This window comes from Epinephelus fuscoguttatus, linkage group LG15 (genome assembly GCF_011397635.1).
Source record: "Epinephelus fuscoguttatus linkage group LG15, E.fuscoguttatus.final_Chr_v1".
Classification (NCBI taxonomy): domain Eukaryota; kingdom Metazoa; phylum Chordata; class Actinopteri; order Perciformes; family Serranidae; genus Epinephelus; species Epinephelus fuscoguttatus.
The window spans coordinates 9,777,852-9,797,332 of record NC_064766.1 but is presented as its reverse complement, the minus strand read 5'-3'; the positions used below and the strand labels follow the sequence as shown (position 1 = coordinate 9,797,332).

At 39.7% G+C, this 19,481-nt stretch overlaps 1 protein-coding gene across 3 annotated transcripts in view; it reads left to right on the top strand.

The window, feature by feature from the left end:
- Positions 1-19,481, top strand: part of carmil3 (capping protein regulator and myosin 1 linker 3) — a 116,220-nt gene that overhangs the window by 79,576 nt on the left and 17,163 nt on the right. For all 3 annotated transcript variants that reach the window (XM_049598872.1, XM_049598873.1, XM_049598871.1), the window contains exons 22-30: positions 1,934-2,106; positions 3,128-3,196; positions 3,576-3,669; positions 7,488-7,586; positions 7,716-7,835; positions 10,642-10,755; positions 11,459-11,634; positions 11,732-11,819; positions 18,523-18,648. In XM_049598872.1, the coding sequence (XP_049454829.1) occupies positions 1,934-2,106; positions 3,128-3,196; positions 3,576-3,669; positions 7,488-7,586; positions 7,716-7,835; positions 10,642-10,755; positions 11,459-11,634; positions 11,732-11,819; positions 18,523-18,648 (1,059 nt within the window). The remainder of the gene's footprint in view (positions 1-1,933; positions 2,107-3,127; positions 3,197-3,575; positions 3,670-7,487; positions 7,587-7,715; positions 7,836-10,641; positions 10,756-11,458; positions 11,635-11,731; positions 11,820-18,522; positions 18,649-19,481) is intronic.

The window sequence follows — 19,481 nt, the reverse complement described above, 5'->3', positions numbered from 1 at the left end:
AACTAACAGGCGCAGATGGGTGTCAGTGTGTAAGTTTAAAGGAAGTACACCAAGTTTGTCAGAGATTAGCCTGTTATTGAACTCACCCAGCAAGTTACGACAACACAAACATCAGAATCATCTGTGTGTGTCTCCTGCACAGCTTTGGTACAGGGTCCCATGATAACACCTCAGTACATGACTCACAGAAGGCTGCAAGCAACAAATGTGAGAGAAGAAGAACAAACCAGGACAGTTAGCTTGGCTTATCAAAAAGCCTGAAAGCAAAGGGAAACAGCTAGCCTGGTTCTGTCCAAAGTAACAAAAGTCACCAACCACCACTTCTAAAGCCCACTAATTTATACGCTATGTCTTGTTTGTTTGAGCTGTTGTTGTTCAAGAGGACATTTCAAATCAGAAATACATATTTCCCTCTTACCTGTAGTGCTATTTGTCAAGGTGATCAAGATTGTTTTGGTGTGAGTTGCTGAGTGTTAGATATCGGCTGTAGAGATGTCTGCCTTCTCTTGAATATAATAGGACCAGATGGCACTGGTGCTCAAAGCGACAAAAAAATTGAAAAACTCAACAGCAATGTCTCTTTCCAGAAATCATGACCCGGTTCCTCAAGGTAATCCACAGACCTTGTTGAGCAGTTTCATGTAGGAACTATTTGCTTTCTAACAAACTATGCTGTTTATACATCCACAAGAGGCTCGTGCCTGTGACAGCGCAAGATGTAAACATTAATGGTGTCACTCTCAGCTGAGCTGCGATATTAGTTAGTGCAGTAGTGTTAGGTGAGCAAGCAGTAGATGCACGCTTTCTTCAGCTTTGTGATAGGGTTCGTAGGTGTAGTTTGGTAGAGAGAAAATAGTTCCAACATGAAGCAACAAGGTCTGTGGATTATCTTGAGTAACTGAGTCATGATTTCTGGAAAGAGACATTGCTGTTGAGTTTTTAAAATGTAGTTTTTTGGTGCTTTGAGCACTACAAGCTGAGTGTCATTCAGTTCCATTATATTGGAGAGAAAGTAGACATCTCTATGGCTGATATCTCCAACACTCAGCCTTTAAATGTGGAAAAGTTGCAGTTCCTCCTTGTTTCCAGTCTTTTTTCTAATCTAAGATGACCAGCTGCTAGCTCCAGTTTCGTATTTAGTACACAGAGAGTGGTTTGGTGTGTACCGCTTGCTTAAAATGTTAATAAGAGGGTTTTTTTTTTTCAAAATGTCAAACTATTTTGAAACTAACAGGGACTGCAGTTTCATTTTACATAAGAATTTGACACAATTGGTAATGGGATACTTGATGAATATGTTGATGTTATTTTCAGAAATTTAAAAATGGGATTAGACTTTAGTTTCACTGAAAAGTACCAAATTTAAAAAAAAAAAAAAAAGTCTCTTGGTTTAAACTGATTTTAACACTGAAATTATATTTGTGAAGTCGTAATGTGTTCTGCAACAAGATGACACTGTTCACCACAGTTTTACTGTAGGTAGGGTCCTAATGCAAAAGTTCTGCTCAGAAATTGACAAAAATGGGAGAAAGAGCAAATAAGCAGTTGATTCTTATGCACTGGGTCTCTGTAAGCAGGTAGAAAAACAATAAATTATTCAACTGCAGAGGGTTTGAACTGCAAATGGTGTTTTGAAAATCCAGGTTAACATCCAGGTACTTGTATTATCAACAAAAACATGGATGCAAAGGTTTTAAAAGTTTCATTGCAATCATTAAAACACATTTCCAGATGTTTTAAAAACCAAAGCCCCCACTGTCATCTACCTGGTACATGTGCCATTTTGTTAATGTCTGTTTTCATCATTTAATGACAAGTCCATCCTCCTAAAAACTTCTAACATAGACTCACATTTATCTCACCCTTGAAAGTTCTTATATTCACACCATCTTCCATCATTTTCCTCCATGCTCTCACTTCCTGCCTCCTCCAGGCCCTGCAGTCCCTCTCCTTGTCTGACTCGAGGCTTCGCCAGCGGGGCACAGTGCTGGTCAATGCCCTGGGCTCCAACACGTGCCTACGGAAGGTGGACCTGAGCGGCAACCTCCTGGAGGACTCCGGGGCCAAGATGCTCAGCAAAGCCCTGCAGATCAACACAACACTCAGGTGTGTGTACGTGTGTACTCCGATGGGAGCGAGGGAGGGATTTCCTTGCAGATCAGAGCACACCGTTACAGAGAGGGATAACGGGGGAAAAAAAACAGGGGGACAGATGAAAGAATAGGGTCAGAGAAAATTAATATGTTAGGTATGGTTTGAGGAGAGGATATACCGAGGTTGCTCAGAGGCAGAACAGCGAGTTCAGTGCAGTGCTTCAAAGATAGAGGGGGGGAAAGTGAACCATGTTGGAGATAAGAAGGGAAGACTGAGGACTTGGAGGGATAGCGAGGAGAATCAGTGAAGGGAGGGGAAATGGCCTTCAGGCATACAATGTATTGCACCTCCCTTAAGTAAGAGAAAAGAAGAGACTGACTGAAGAGGTGTGTGTGTGTTTTTAGAGGTGGAGGAATGGAAGGAGCAGATGAAAACTCTGTGATAGGCAGAAAAGAGTGAGGGGAAAGGAGGACAGAAGCGAGACAGGGGGTAGGATGGAAGTATTAGGATGGGGAAACGGTTGGATATGGACTAGAGAGGGAGAAAGTTATGAAGGGACCGGAGAGGGAGCCCACCCAAGGAGTGAGATTTGGGTTTAGCTGATTGAATTTCTAGGGCAGAGTGAGTCGAGGGAAAGAGAGATGGAGATGGAGGAGGAGGAGGATGGATGAAAGGAAAGAGGGGCTGAAAATGAGTGATATATTAAAAACAGGAGTTAGACAGTGTGGAGTGTAGGTGGAGAATTTGCACAGAAGCTCATTAGTTGCATGGCAGTTGTTCATGCATTCTTAATGTTGTGATATGGACTCGTTCTATGCGTGCACCGAAAAGAAAGTCCTGACAAATGTCTTGCTAATCCTTCTGTGATGTGTTTGTGCAGCTGCGCGGTCAGATAAGTGCGGTAACTGTGATATTATGCCCCGTGTGTGCGCGTGTGTCTGTTTTAGGAGCATTAGAAAGTGACTGATCATCTTCTTCTTCTTCCTCTCTGTGCCTGTCTCCCCCTATTTCCTGCTGGTTTGATCCCTCTCAGGAGTGTGACGTGGGATCGCAACAACACCACAGCGACAGGCTTCCAAGATGTGGCGAGGGCGTTGGAGCAGTAAGACGAACACAACACACACACACCAGAAAAGAAAAACGTTTGAAGAGGAGATACACACATAAAACGGATCACTCACACACACACACACACCCATATGAAAGGCAGATAACCATCTCTGTACAATGTTTACTATTACACAGCGTTTCATCAGACGTTCATGCCAGTCAAACTGTCTTTTTTTTTTTCTTCTGAGTGTGTGGGTGCGAAGTTTGTGTTTTGTGTGTACGTGTGGGTGCATTTGCGTATTAAGGAGTTGGAGACAACTGTTATAAGTGCCCAGGGTGTTTCCTGTTTGTTCTTGTTAACATCACAATTCTTCCTGTTTGTTTTTGTGAGGGTAATATTATATTTTCTTTCTTCCTTCTCCACTGAACAGTAACTTTACCCTTCAGTACATGCCCCTCCCCCTCAGTGATGTCACTCAGGCATACCGCAGCGCCCCAGAGAAGACGGACCAAGCCCTGACCAAGGTGAGAGGAGCTCTGTGCTTTCAGTCTGTGATGTCTAAATATGCTGCATCATGTTATAAAAATGCAAATAGTTAATAACATTATCTGACAATTAGGATGATGATTCATGGGTTTGATGAATGGCTTTAATTTGCTTGTGCAGTAGAAGTGATGATTAAATGTGAAGCTTTGATGGATTATTATACTGCTTTATATTGCTGTTGTGGGATATGTGTCATTGAGAAAGTTTGCATGAAAAGACAAACTTTTCAGAGAATTCCTTATGCCCTCTGAATATTTGGGTTGCAATTTCTAACCAGGACATTGCAAAGGAGATTACAAATACCTTTATATATCAAATTAACCAGTTAATACCCGCTATACCAGTTCAGCTTATGTCATTCAGCAGACAACCTTTTGAAGTCTCTCTCAGTTTTAAGGATGAGGAAGAGATGCTTTGATATTAAAGTGATGGACTGAAATTGTGTCCCAGTCTTCTGAACGCAATATCTCAAAAAAGCCTCAAGGGAATTTCCTCAAATTTGGCACAAACGTCCACCTGGACTCAATGATGAACTGATTAGATTTTAGTGGTCAAAAGTCAAGGTCACTGTAACCTTGTTTTGTCTTATTCTTATTAATGCAATATCTCAAGAAGGCCTCAAGGGAATTTCCTCAAATTTGGCACACATGTCCACATGGACTCAAGAATAAACTGATTTGTAATTCTTGGTCGAAGATTAGAGTTCACTGTTTTTGGCCGTAAGTCAAGAATTTATTCGCTAATTATGACAACATTTCACACAAATGTCTAACAGGATTTAACGATGAAGTGGTGATATTTTATATCCAAAAGGTCAAAGGTCAGCTTCACTTTGACATCATAATTCTCTGAATTGGTGACACTCATCTTGGGTGCCTTGAAACTGTGCTGATTGTATAGATCTTCTGTGCTGTCACAGGGAAGGTGTGTGTGAAGCATCCATGTTTTCACAGACATGGATGCAAATTGTAACTGAAACTTAACAGGTTCTTGGAGGCAAACAACCGTGAGGTAGTAATTCTAGTTCTTATGATTAATAGTATAAGTGTTACAACCTATATGACCACTGATTTATGTAACACACTTAGAACTGAAAGTGGATTGACAAAAATTAACCAGCAACCATCTTGATAATCTTGATTGATTACTCATATAGGTCATTAGTCAAGCAAATATGCCAAACATAACCTTGAAATATTAGTTCAAATGTGAGTGTTTGCTGCTTTCATTTCTCCAGTGTCATGATAAATTGAATATCTGGGTTTTGGCCTTTGGTTAAGGGGAAAAAAAACAAAGGTATTGTTATAGGCAGTAGAAATACCTCCCCCAACAAAATGATCCTTTGTATATCAATTGCTCACCCTGTGTTACCTTGAATTTGTGAAGAAAACTTCATTTTTATGGTATGCCTCCATGGTGAACGATGAGTCCTATAACTGAGAAAAGTCTTGATGAATTGAAGTCTCATTAATCCAGTCATATGCTCAGTACTTCCCAAACACATGCATTTTCTCAAAAACCTTTCCATTCAAAACACAAGTTGTGTGAAAGTCTATAAACAGATAGTGTTGCTATTGTTAAATGGGGGGGGGGGGGGGGGGGTGAAGAATAGATATACAAGTGATCATTTTGATGGTGAAGTATTCCTTTTTAGGTAGAAGTCGGCTTCATGTCTTTTTGTTATACCAGCTGTATGCTGGTCAGCGGACAACAGCAGACAACAATTTCCCCCTTTTTCAGTTTGATGTGCCACTGTTTGCTGTGCTGCATATCAACATCAGCCTCCTGTTGATTTTTTTTTTTTTTTAGCCAGTGCATCTGCAATTTAGATCTCGGCTATTCAAACAAATAATCAAACTTTATTTATTTAGCACCTGTCAGACAAATCAGTGTACTGCAGAGTCCTTCACCGACAATTAACGAAAATATAGAATGTAAATAAACGAAAAACAAATGTTGGGTTTTGTTATACATATATCTGTATTTCTTGTGCTCTTTTCGTTGGATTATAAATGGTAAAGGTGGGTTGTGTGCTAATCAGGAAGGTGTATTTGGAAAGTAATATCTCCATTGAAAATGTATTTATTATTGTTAAATATGGCATGAAATGATTTTTAGTATGGATACATGTGTGAATATTATGTTAATATCTTATCTATGTTGTGTGTGCTGTCTGTGTTATGTGTTGAATAAATAAAAAGTAAAAAAGAATAGTGCAATGTTATTAAAATTAAATAGCATAAAATACATCATAATGATCAACAATAAAATATTGATGAAACAGAGTAAACTAGTGATGATAATAGAATAAGCATAAATAATTAAACCAATAAAAGCCAGATGAAAAAGATGAGTGTTTAGTTAATGTTTAAAAATATCAGTTTTATTAGCTCCTTTCAGATCCTCTGGAAGGCTGCTCCAGGAGCGCCACGGCTGAAAGCTTCATTGCCAGACGTTTTTGTTCTGCTTTGTGGTGAAAGCTAAGAGAGAGAGGGGCAGAGGGTCTGATAGGCCTTCCTTGTTCATAAGCTAAAAGCATTTTTGAGAGGTAGACTGGTGTACAACCAAGTAGTGCCTTGTAAACTAATAAAATAAATTTAAGGTCAATACAAAAACTGACAGGTAACCAGTGTAAAGGCTTTAAAATATTCAACCGTTATGCATTCTGTTACTTTAAAAACTCACACTGGAAGGTGATGGATCTTTTTTACTGCTATCATGCTGCTTTTTCCTTCCACACCACATGGATGTGTTGTGAATATTGATGTCCTCCGGTGTCAGTGCCCATTCACATTTTATTTTTTGATCACGGAGGCGCTCCGTCTGTTCATGTATGTGTCTACGTGCCGTTATCTGGCTATGTCATCCAAGATGTTCTCTTCATAAAGCCAATCAAAACATTCTATTTCAAGCCACATTTGAATAAAGCAGTAAACTCTGCTTGTTGGCATGACAGTGACATTTACTGACAGCCAGACAGCAGCCTACGACAAAGACAAAAAAAGATGAGACAAAGACTGTGTATAGGCAGCAAATATTAGCTGCTTGGATGTAGTCTTTCTTTTTGACAGGATGCATATCTTATCTTGTACCATGGCTTGTTAAAATCCATAAATGAATATCCATAAGAGAAAGATGGACTCACTGGTGTGGTCATTTTTGTCAATACCGCTGCTAACTAAATGTTGTTTGTCACTTGGCTTGTAAGCTGCAGTTAACAGAGCAAGTCTGTTTACATTGCACGTCACATTCCATTTCCCTGGAGGCTCAGCTGTCAGTCAGTCACACACCACATCTCGCCTCCCCAGAGGCATGGAGGCTAAAGGAGCATTTCTGATTCATTTCCAGAAACATAAAAATAAAAACAATTTCAACTATATTTTCACATCAGTTTGATATACTTTCTAACATCAGAAATAGAGATGCTGTGAAACCAGCCTCATGAAACATTTTCTGGTTCTTATCATAAATGTGCATACCGAGTGTAAAAGCTTTTATTTGGGTTAGGGTCCTTGTTTGTTTGCATATTGTCTGTGAAGCTCCTAAGTCCTTGAAGAACCCTTGATTCCATCTTTCTTTACATAAGATGATTAAGCAGTGAACACTTCCACCTGCTGAGTCAAGAAAATAAATCAAAGGCATCCCGTTTATTTCTGGGGATCAGAACTCTCTCTCCAGTCTCCTTATTACCATGCAAATGGACTTGTCTCCTGTCTCCTGCACAGTGTGCTTTGTAAACACCTGTCATCTCCACTCCTCTCTCTCCTTGTTTGTTTTCCTTGCGTGCGTGTGACAGATCCAGCGTGCCCTGCTTAGAAACAACCAGACTCAGCGTTTCTCTCAGAAACAGGCTCTCAGGCTGCACCAAGGCCTCGTCACCAGCACTGCCGAACAGGTGTGTGTCTCTGTTTGTGCACATGATGGTGAACAAGTCAAGAATTTTTTTTGTTGTGTATTTTATAGATTACACTCCATTATGTGTATTCATATAAGTATGTTTTGTTTGTGTTTTATGTCTGTGTAGGTGATGGAGCGTCTGTGCGTGCGGGTGCAGCAGCAGGTGTGTGTCCTGAAAGGCTGTGAGGAAGGAGAGGAGGTCCAGACGGCCAGACAAATCCTCAAAGAAGCCAGGGATTCAAGAGCTGTGAGAAGACTACCACTTTAGTTTGTGTTTGTGTGTGTGACATTTAAGCTGTAATAACTCATATAATGCCAAAGAATGTGTGATACACACACTAGAGTGAAGTGTATTACAGTATGTCTAGAAAGGAAAAGCTTTGATAAACCCACTGGATGCCAAGCATTAAATGGCAGACGGACAAATGTTGGCAACTAGCTGGAGAGCATAGTGGAGCGTTTAGCAGATAAAGAGCCACATATATCACTCAAGAGCTGGGAGCGACCAAAATCTGAGCTAAAATAAGAGTGATTATTGGACTTACATTCATCAGGTAGACAAAAACATGACTCTAAATTAAGGCTAATGTTGCTCTGTGCCTACTGGATGTATAAAAAAAGGAAATGTTTGCTAACAAGTAACCACATTTTTTTAAAATATGATAAAACATTAATGTTTTGGTGCCCCCAAGTGGCCAAAAAGAAATTTCTTAATGCAAGTTCCAGCACAATTTCAGCTACTTCTTCTTTACTACTGTACATTTCAGAGGGGAATACTGTAGGCCAGTTATTTTGCAGGTTATGATTTCACATTATACTAAGGCACCCTTCATAAAGAGTTAATATACTGTAACAAATTGCTTTATTAATGGTTTATCAAGCAGTTGCTAATACTTTATTTATTATTTATGAGCAAACAGAACAACTTTTAGTTTGCCAGATTGTAAAAGATCTGTCAGTTGGTGGTTCTTTAATATTTAAGTTATAGATACATACTTTAATTAAGATTAATGAATAAGCAGTAAGGTAATAATGTTTAAGTTCCCAACAACAATGGACATGTTTACACACACACAAATATTCCACTATTATTACAAATATGACAATATTCTGAATTTGATACAGGTCATGTAAACAAAATATTTTGCTTGGATCTTCTAAATTAGGCCTTTTTCCAAGTTCAGCATTTCTGATTGAGATGTGGGATATGCTGATATTATTCAGATCTTAATAGCATTATTTGTGCATGCATACAACACATTTGAAATAAGCTTCTGAACTGAGGTTTTAAGGCCTTTTGCAACTTGCAGCCTCTTGCCTGTTTAGGGTCAGCTCTGTGTTTTCATGGATGCGTTGATGCGTACAACTCGCCGACAGCTTGCAAGGCTGGGGTAGAGATGAATGCCCAAAATGAAAGCCCACATTTCTCATCAGACGAAGAAGCCCATCTCTGACTTTTAAACAGTCGGAAAGACTTTGATAGGTTTTTGGATATGCACAAATATTGCAACACAGACCTCAAGAAGGTGGTTAAAGGTATGAAAGAGAGAAGCTGCGTTGCATGGTCAATCAAATCCGCCACCTGTGTGAAACTTAAAAAATGATACAAAGAAGCAAAATAGCAGACATCAAAAAAACAACTAAAATCATCAATGACTGTTACGGTTATCTCCAGGGGCCAGGGTGGTATGAATGTTTCAGTTAGATGTAATTAAAATCGAAGACAACTGTGCAAAATAAAAACCCACATGGCATAGGTTGCTATGGCAACACGGACTCATGGCGCAGTATAAATGTACAGTAACAAACGACAGCCATTAACTGTATACTAGACCAGGATGAGCCCTCAACAACCAGAGCTGAAAACACTACAGGGAAGCTTCACCGAGTTCGATCCAACAAAACACCAAATGAAAAGTTTGTTTGTGCTCAGTACTGACAGAGCAGCAATACACCTGAGTATCAAAACAGAGACCTACTCAACAACCTCAGAACATAACAAAACTAGTTCCATGTTGCACTCTGTGTCCTGGTGCGACAAAGAGAGTATTGTTGTATGTGTTCTCCAACAACTGAAACAGTAAAATGTGTGGACATAAATATATTTTGCTGCCATTTCAGTGTTAATGAGAAAAAATCTTACCTAGAAAATTGCTGAGCTTCACACAGTTCAAACAGGTACCACATCACGGCCTCCTGAACTAAACAGTTCACCTCTCAGTTTGTTTTATATCCACTTCTGTTTGAAATTGACAGTGCACAGGCATCCTCTTTTTCTTTGTCACTAGGAAGTCTTCTGTCAAAAGATCAATCCCCAAAATGTACATGTTTCACCTGTAACAGCCCTACACTGTCCAACACTTCACAGGAACAGAGAACTCATCTCCTGTCAACTCTAATTAGGCTAATGACTGTCAATCACACATCAAAGGAGACGCCCAGGTGGAGCCCTGCTCCCTTTTTGGAGCTGTTTTTTCTCTGTGATCAAACAGAGCCAAACAGAATTAAAATACAGCGTCTGAACCACGAAATAAAGAAAATAAAATTAAGGCAAATAAACAAAAGCAATTGGTGACATTTCTAAGGGCTAATGGAGAGACAGCTTACATAATTAACACCTTTTGAAGCTAATAAGATTTAGTTTTGTGTACCTTCAAGTCATAATTATACGTAGTTTTCTCACTTTCTTATAAGCCAACAAGAAGAGTTACTCAAGTCAAAGAGATTTTTCACAACCTGGCAACACAAACTTTTAATGACTTTTAGATTATAATAATAACATATGGATGAAAATCAGTCATCTGGTCCACAAATCAAATGATCAGCTTATAGAATATGATGATTTTTTTATGTAATGTTGTCAAAGTTAGCTCCACGTTTACCTGCTACTAGATTATAATACTACTTGCACCTCAATTGTAATAATCAGACAATATAATACATGTATTGATACAACTTTTAGAGAGGGGACATTCTGTTCAGTGCTTTCTTTTGTTACTCCGCTGATTTTAACCTTTTCCCTCTCCTGCTGTGTGTGACTGTCTGTGTATCAGCTGTATCCCTCTCTGTGTGAGTTGGCCCATGTGTTGTCGGTGGACGGCCCCGTCAAACAACGACTGGACACTCTGGCTGGAGAGCTGGCCAAGGCTGCCGACAAAGAGCTGCAGGTAGGATGGAGGTGGAACTGCGACCGTAATCGCAGACAACAGCCATTCCCCCGATGCGTCTGTATTTTAAACAGAAGTTGAGCTCTGGACTAGTTGCATTTAAATTGCCCATTAATAGCATGCGACTGTGTGTGCGGTGCAGGTATGCTGACTTCAAAAGAAATGTAGCATTTAAATTCACAGGGAAGAAACAGTTTAACTTTTTTTTTTCTTTGGTTCAGCTCTGCTCCCATTGGGATTCAGCAGCAGTGGAGTGATAAAAAAGCAGCACACCCCGAGGAGGAATCTGGGATACTTTCTATTGAATTTGAAACTTACTTGAGCATAATTTACATTTCTGTTTGTGCTTTCTAATTTTGCAGTCATGCATATGGCTACATTTATAATTTTCAAAGGTCAAGATCAGTTAAAAGGCAAGAATTCAGTTCATGCACAAATGCCCAACTTTGGTGTAAACTGATAAAGTTAGATCTAGAGGAGGATGGACAGATCATCTGAATTATTAGTGGTTGATTCATGGATGAATGGATTGCTGCAATGCACATAAATGACAACAAGTCTGAGTAAAGGAGCTGGATGAAAATCTAGCAGATAAAGAACCACTGTGCATGAATTATTAAATGCAATGGAAACATATGTATATATTGAGAAAGTGTAAAAAATGTATGTGTGGTAATGCATGTCTTGGGTCAACTGTGTCCAGGTGGTGGTGGACTCTATGGTGTCTCTGTGCCGCGAGTTGTGTCCACTGTCCTGCTCAGCCGCAGAGAGACTCAGCCCACCTCTCTCATCCATCTCCGAACAAGTTTCGATCCCTCGCTCTGCCATTCGCAATGCACTCATGGAGAGAGCAGCTGAGGATATCAACAGAGCCCTGGAGTAAGACGGAGAGCCGGAGAAACAAGTCAAGCCAAAAACTTCAGCTAAGATACTGATTTAATTATTATTCTGTTTTCATTTGCTCTCCTCTTTTCAGGGAGGTGAAGTTGTCTGTGGTCTCCTATCTGACTAACTCAATTGTGGATCAGATTCTACAAGAGCTGTACACCACCCATAAAACCCTGGTACTGGTAATACCCCTTTTCTGCATGACTTCTTTGTAGAATTTAGAACAAAATGTTTTCATGTTTAAAGCTGAAATCAGTAACTTCATAGCAAAGATCATTTTCGCTGGGCTCAGACTACAGGAGTTCTTGAGCTTTTTTTTCCTGATTCACCTCTTCTGACAATCAGAGGAAAAATCTGGTCTGGGACTTTGGTAGGTGTCAATGTTCAGCCCAGATTATTTCATACAGATCCAGTCTAGGGATGCACCGATTTATTGGCGGATCATTGATATCAGCCAACATTTGCCTTATTGACTGCCATCAGCCTGTTGGCAGATAAAATGACATTCACTGATGGCAGTGGCCGATGTTTTTCTGTTGTATCGCCAAATTTGCACAGGCTAAAAAGCAGGGCTCCAGACTCACAGCCACAAACTAAAATTAATGGGCAGGTTCAAGAAGAATACAGTGACTTTTTGGCAGATGGGCTCCTTGATCTCACTGTTGTGTGACAAGACGGCTAGCAAGTTAGGTAAGGGATAAGGTATAGTGAGCCGGTGACTGCGCGTCGGGATTCCATTCCCCTGTCGGGAGTTATTTTTCAACAGTCACCGGCTCACTATACATTATTCCGCTTACAACATGGCTTACTACTAAAACATTCAGTGATGGGACACAAAATTATGATTAAAGCACGTGTTATTGATTTCAAATTTCGCAAAAAGAAATGTCTGTACTCTGTATCCAAGTCTCCGTTGCTATGGCGTCCCTAGCAACGGAGCAGCAGAGCAGCGGTGATACCTCAAGAAATAAACACCACAGAATTTTGTTGATTGACCAATCAGAATCAAGTATTTAAGAGTGCCATGTTCTAATAGGTGGTATTCCATGATGCCAGTGACAATAGAAAACGTGTTTGGGATAAACAGGGATCTTCTCCTGGACACTGTCGGGATCAAAGGACGCAGTAAATTCACTATCAATGTGTGAAGGCTTGAATTTCCCTGATAATGGTACATTTTGAATAACTGTGTTAAAATCAACAGGAGGAGAGCTAGTAAACATTGGCTGTTAGCTGTAAGCAGCCGGTGGCTGAAACTAACTGCAGATAGATGTTACAACATGAAGCATTCAAGCTCTACTTAGTAAAAATGAGTATTATACAAAGGTAAAATATAACGTTATCATGATGTGTTTAATGCAATCTTGTAACATTTTTGCCGAGAAACTTAAATAAATACAGCTGTTTGAGGGAGGGACATTTTAATGTTTTGACAGCAATATAGAATAGATATTAGAGAGGGAATTATGGTGTTAAATTTGGTAGAAAGGCTTTTGAATCGGTTATATTTTTAACCAAGATGTTTTTCATATTCAAGGTTGTTTTTTAAATTTTATGATTGAATTTGTGCTTATTAAAGGTAGTGTAATTAAGGGGTTAATTACTTTTTAACAGTTCAGTTATTTTTTTTAAAGTGTAGATTTATTTGTTTCCCTGGCATACAAGAGGTGACAACAAAAACAAATTAAACAACATAAAAACATTGGTATCAATACTGGCCCAGAATTCTACAATCAGTGCATTCCTAGTTGGATAGGGATTTAAAATCTGGTTATGTCAGTACTTTCACAAGAGCCAAACAACGGTAATCTTTTTTTTTTTTTTTTTTTAAACAAGGTCAGTTTGCTTTCTATTCCTTTCTTTCTTTCTTTCTTTCTTTCTTTCCTTTTTTTTTGGTCAAAGTCATGACCGTCTTCATTGGTGCTCCAGCAGCATAAGCAGTCACTCACTTGCCTCTAGCTGCGTTTAGAGATAAATTCTAGCGCAGAGGCGGACTAAACCATGTTGCGCCTTCAGGGGGTTGGAGGGGCCTTGGACAGCTTCAGTTTAAAGAAAAAAAATGAAAAGGTTCAGTCAGGCTTTTTGAGGGCCCCTCTCCCACTGGGGCCCTGGGTAATCAGTCCCGCTTCCCTCCGAAATACGACACCCCCAGTTCATACTACTGTGGACAGATATCAAAACTGGCAAAAATTTCACCCTCAGGTCTCAGTGAAGAATAGACAACCCTTGTTGACCACGTCTCCCCAACCATTTTCTCATCCCGATTCATGCCTTCTGCTTTTTTTTCTCACTGCAAAGCATCATTAACATTACAGCAAGTTGTCAAACCATATCGGTCTCCTTTTTGTTTTATCCACTTTCCCATAAGATCATGTGAGGTGGTGCATTTCTCTCTCTCTAGTGTGTGATGGGCCATTATTTTCAAATCTTGTGATGTGTACTGTATGTTTAAGATTAGAGAGAAGAACATCTGTGAAGTTTCTTCTTATCTGCGTGATGCAACTGGATTTCAAGATCAGTTAGGATTTTAAAACTCCTTTAGTCTGAGCCTGGCTGTAGGATCTACAGTGGTTCATCAAATTAATGTTAAATTTTAATGGTATTTTTTAAAAAAGTTTTACTTTTTAATTTTTTTTTTTTTTTTTTACATAACATTACATTAATATATATTACATCATTAATCACAAAACATTACGGAGTTCAGCTTTAAATATAGAATTTTGAAATCATTTTAAAGGAATAGTTCAACCTTTTGGGAGGGACAGTGATTCACTTTTTTGCTGAGAGTTATATGAGAAGATAAGTTCCACTCTCAAGTCTGTTCACTAGTTACTGTGTGAAGCTGAGCCAGGAGACGGTAGCTTAGCATACAGACTGGAAGCAGAGGGAAACAGCCAGTGCCACTGCCTGCAAAACTTACTAATGAACAAAACCAAAGTTAAAAAAAGTTGTGATTTGAGTTATGTAGCAGACTCTTTGTGGGGAGAAATGACTTCCTGGAGACTTTGCTGGTTACCTGGAAACCTCACAGCAACTGCACTTTAATGCACAGTAATGTTCCACTCTTACTCAGAATTTTACAATAATCGGACTTTAGCATGGGTCACGAAAGAGCATATTTTGTTGGGTTAGTCTTAATTAGGCCTAATTCTGAATGTAGCATTTTCCAAGGAAGACATGTGGGATATGCTGCTATTATTCACATTTTAGGAGGATTATTTGGGCATGAATATAGCACATTCAGAATATGCGTCTCAGTTGGGGTTTTTACCGCAGTCTGCGACACACAGCCTCTTACAGTACCTGTTAATTGTCAGCTCTGTGCATTGTCATGGATGCATTGTGAATAAACTCGCCAACATTTTGTAAGGCTGTGGTGGAGAAACACGCCTAGAAGAAAACCCCACATTTTTGGTCGGAAGAAAAAGCACAGCTGCTTTTAAACATTATGAAAGACTTGGATATCAGCAGGTTTTTGGATGTGGGCAAATATCTCAAAGCTGATCTTTTCAAGAAGGTGGTTGAAGAAATGAAAGAAGGAAGCTGTGTTCACACTGTCCAACAAGTCTGCCACGGGTAAGACACTTTGAAAAAAAATCCTCTTTTAGTGCAAAGAAGCAAAATGGCATAAGTGACTCCAGCTGTTCCAATTTTCCATATTATGACGTGATAAACGACATGTTAGGTAAGTTAATTGGCATACACACAGCTGCATGTGAACAGAAATAGTGATGACAAGACTCCCTCAAATGCTCCACCTAAAAGCAAAGAATTGTTTTTCCCAAAATGTCTTTACTATTCCTTTGAGTTGTTCAGCATAAATCTACAATCTCAAAGTCATAATGGGAGGAAAGTGATCAAATTAGTTAAAATTTGAACAAGCTTGAAGAATTACGGCATTACGTAAGGCTCCACACCCAGAAGTAGGTTAGAAGTGATTAAAAGAATGCAGGCATGCCCACTGCCTCAGAGTCTTTCTCATTGGTTGGATTGTTTTCACACTTTGAAAAAGTGTGTCAGTGTTCTGACAAAGTTTCTTGCTGCTCACCAAAATTTTTCAATTGCTTTTAAACTAAGCACAGAAAGTAAGGAAATTTGTGTTGTGGTAGATTATTTCTTTGTTGTAACAATGCTTCTTGGCAATAACTCTTATACCGTTGGAAAGCCTGTTGTGTTCCCTTTTAAATGGTGCCCCATTTGTAAGGAACATGCATTTGTGGGATTATCAGCAGAGCTGAGTATGTGGGTTGTGCCCATGAAAAATTAGCCAAATCTATGCCAATGCCAAACAGCTTTCTTTTTTGGTGTTGACTCTTCTTTGGTGTTGCTTGGTGGATTGGATCATTGAAGTCTGAAGAAACAAGACATATTGGCAATTTAACAATTTATTCATTTAACAAACAGGATCCTCAGTAGCGTGTGGAAGAACCATACACAGCCACAAAAGCCTGGCACCTCCTCCTCATGCTGGTCACCAGCCTGGTCACACACTGCTGTGGGATGGCATCCCATTCTTCAACCAGCATTTGTCGCAAGTCAGCCAACCTGTTTGTGTTGGTCACTGGCACAAACAGCACGCCCAAACTGATCCTACAAGTGTTCAATAGGGTTGAGGTCAGGACTGCTGGCAGGCCATTCCATCCTCTCCACTCCCAAATTCTGGAGGTAGTCTCTGATAAACCTCGCTCTGTGGGGGCGAGCACTGTCATCTTGGAGGATAGAGTTTGGTCCCAGACTGTGGATATATGACTAGTTGCAGAATTTCATCTCGATATCTCTCTGCATTGAGATTGACTCCAATGATGACAAGCCTCATTTTTCCAGTGAGGGAGATGCCGCCCCACACCTTCACACTGCCTCCACCAAAAGATGTTACTCTATTGGTGCAGCAATCAGCAAAACGTTCTCCACGTCTTCTCCACACTTTAATCTGCCAAAGGCAGGATCTGGACTCATCGCTGAACATAACGTTCCTCCACATGTTCAGGTTCCAGTGCACGTGTTGCTGACACCAGCGCAAATAGGCCTGATGGTGAAGGGAAGTCATGGCAGGCCTCCTGGCATCCCTTTGAGACCGGAGATTGGCTGCGTGAACTCTGTTCCGGCTTGTCTGGGCAGAGAGCCATCGGCCATATCGTCCTGCAAACTTTGACTGCAAATCTGTGGATTCCTACGGTTCCTAAGTGCTGATAGGATGAGGAAACGGTCTTCTTGGGGTGTCATCTTCTTGGGTCTCTGACATCCCCCGTTATATGGAACTTGGCCTTCAGTTTGCAGATGGCAAGAGGGCTCACTCCAAATAATGCCACAACTTGGTTTTACGAAACACCAGCTTGAAGTTGCCCTATTGCACAGGCCATATCCAGATCAGTCAAACGTGGCATGCTGATTCTTAGAGCAGACACCAACTAACCACTGTAGCAAGGCCCATGCTCACAGGTGCTGGAAACAGGTGCCTGATTGACACCTGATTGTCAGCACCTGGGGGTACCAGAAGCTCAAAACAAGAGTCAATAGCAACAGCAAAAAAATCTGTTTGGCATTGGCAGAGAAGATTTTGCAAATTTTTCATGGGCGCAACCCACAAATGCATGTTTCTTACAATTCGGGCACCATTTAAAAGGGAAATAAACAGGCTCTCCAGTGGTATAAGATTTATTGCCAAGAACCATTGTTACAACAAATCTACCAAACACTAATTTCCTTACTTTTTTTCATTAGTTTATATGAATAATAATCCATATAATAGAAACCTACTGCCACTTTAACAAAACCCATTCACCTCAGTGTACATTTACTGAATTGGGCAGGGTGTTTGTTAATGACATGATGATTCATTTCATTTTGTCAGTCAATTATTTTTAGTAAGATGAGTCATGGTTTCATCTAAATACTGAATATTTATAGCATGTTGTCTGCTGTGGAATACATTTGTGTCTTAAAAACTCTGTTTATTACAGATCACACACATCATTGATAAAATGTTGCCAAATAAGTACAACTCTGCCTCCGGGTTTATCAGTCTAGTGTGGAGATTTCCAACCAGAGTGCCGTAGAGTCGGCCCAGAAATCCCTCCAGATTACATTGAAATGTCAAATTCAATACTCAACAAAATGATAACATTTACTTTTAGATTCAGTTTAGCAAGTTGAGGATCAGTAGTGGTGCAATTTGATGTGAAGTGCAGATTAAGATCATTATTTGTCTCTTATGAAAGTCTTTCTGTAGCATGGAGGACCTCATTAAAATCTGATGTCTTGAATGTTTGTGATAGAAATCTCCCATGCTGTCAAAAAGGTTGTGTATCTTTAATGTTTAGTTTAATTGAAGTAGGCACTGCATTTGAGCTGCTGCGTGTTATTACCATATCAGGATGAAGGGTTATAAGTATAGAGCAGCTTTTCTAAGATAATATTGCACTCAGAAACAACATAACAACTAGATTTGAGTCTGTTAAGGACATGATTAGACCCTGCAGGTTCTCCTCTCCATAAAATTGAATTGTTTAAATGAAGCCAGTGGAAAAGGAGCCAAAAATAGACTTCTGGCAATAACACTGCCAGGACCTGCTCTGTTTTGCATTCCATTCACTGCCTCTACCGTTACATCTCATTTTCTCTCCTCTGTTTTGCTGCAGTGCCAGTTCGTCCTCTATCATTCCTCACTCTGCTTTGATAATCAAGAAATTGTATTTTATTCATATTCTTCATGGGCTTTGCAAACTATAGCAAAGTACCATTTGCTTTGTTTGTTTGTACAAGGACGGACACACCTCTCCTCTGAGATTGTGTTGAAGGATATTGTTCAAGGTGCCATCACTGTGTATTTGTGTGTATGTGTTTTTGCATGTGTTCTTATGTGTATGTATGTTGCATCAGCTGCGGCAGGTGTCTCAGGCGAAGCGTTGGGATGACGTCGGGACGGGCAGACGCACCGTCAGACAGTCCAGAATAGTTGAGTCTCTGGACTTTCCTGATGACGACTTTGGCGTCAACCTGGGAATAGTAAGTGTCTGAGGACATGCTAATAATATGTGAATGCTTAGTGAGTGAATAGTGACTTTCTTTTTTTCCAGAGGGACAGATGTGTATTATTTCTTACTATTGAGTATTACATGATTTACATGATAAAAATCAATTAGCTGGTTTGATTATCTGTTGATAGTTTAAGTAATTTGAAGTGCTTCAGAAAAGCTTCTGAAATGTGCAAATTTGGTACTTACTTGCTTACTACTCTTTCTTAGCAAGTCCTATAAATTGAATACTTCTAGATTTCGGGCTGGTGAAGAGACAAAGTAAGCAATTTGAAAATATCCCCTTGTGCTCTAGGGAATTGAGATAGAGATATTTCACTGTTTGTTTTATAGTTCTGTTAAATCAATTAATCAAAACAAAGATAAAAGAAAAAAAAGTGAAAAATATAATTTGTTGCAGGTCAACATCTGTCATTGTTGGATCCTAATACATGGTTTATTGTAATTGTAAAAATAGATCATGGTAAAAAATATTGCCATCCTCTGTTCCACAGCAGTAGCTTCCCACTGCACTGATTTCCCTGCCCTCACCCTTTTGCTTTGTATTTCTTTAGGCTGCTCTCATTCACTGTTTGTACTTATATATATATGAAAAGAAATGCACTATAATTCATATATAACCCATATAATTGTGAGCTAAGGGGCTGTCATGACTTAACATACGTGCTGCAGTCTGTCACCCATCATATGACAGGAGTAAAGGAGGAAGTCAGGTTACGTAGCATAGAGAGTTATCCGCATAGGAAGGAAGGTCAGGGGTGGATGGGTCAAACAAACACAGGACTTTGACCCATGAGGCCAGCT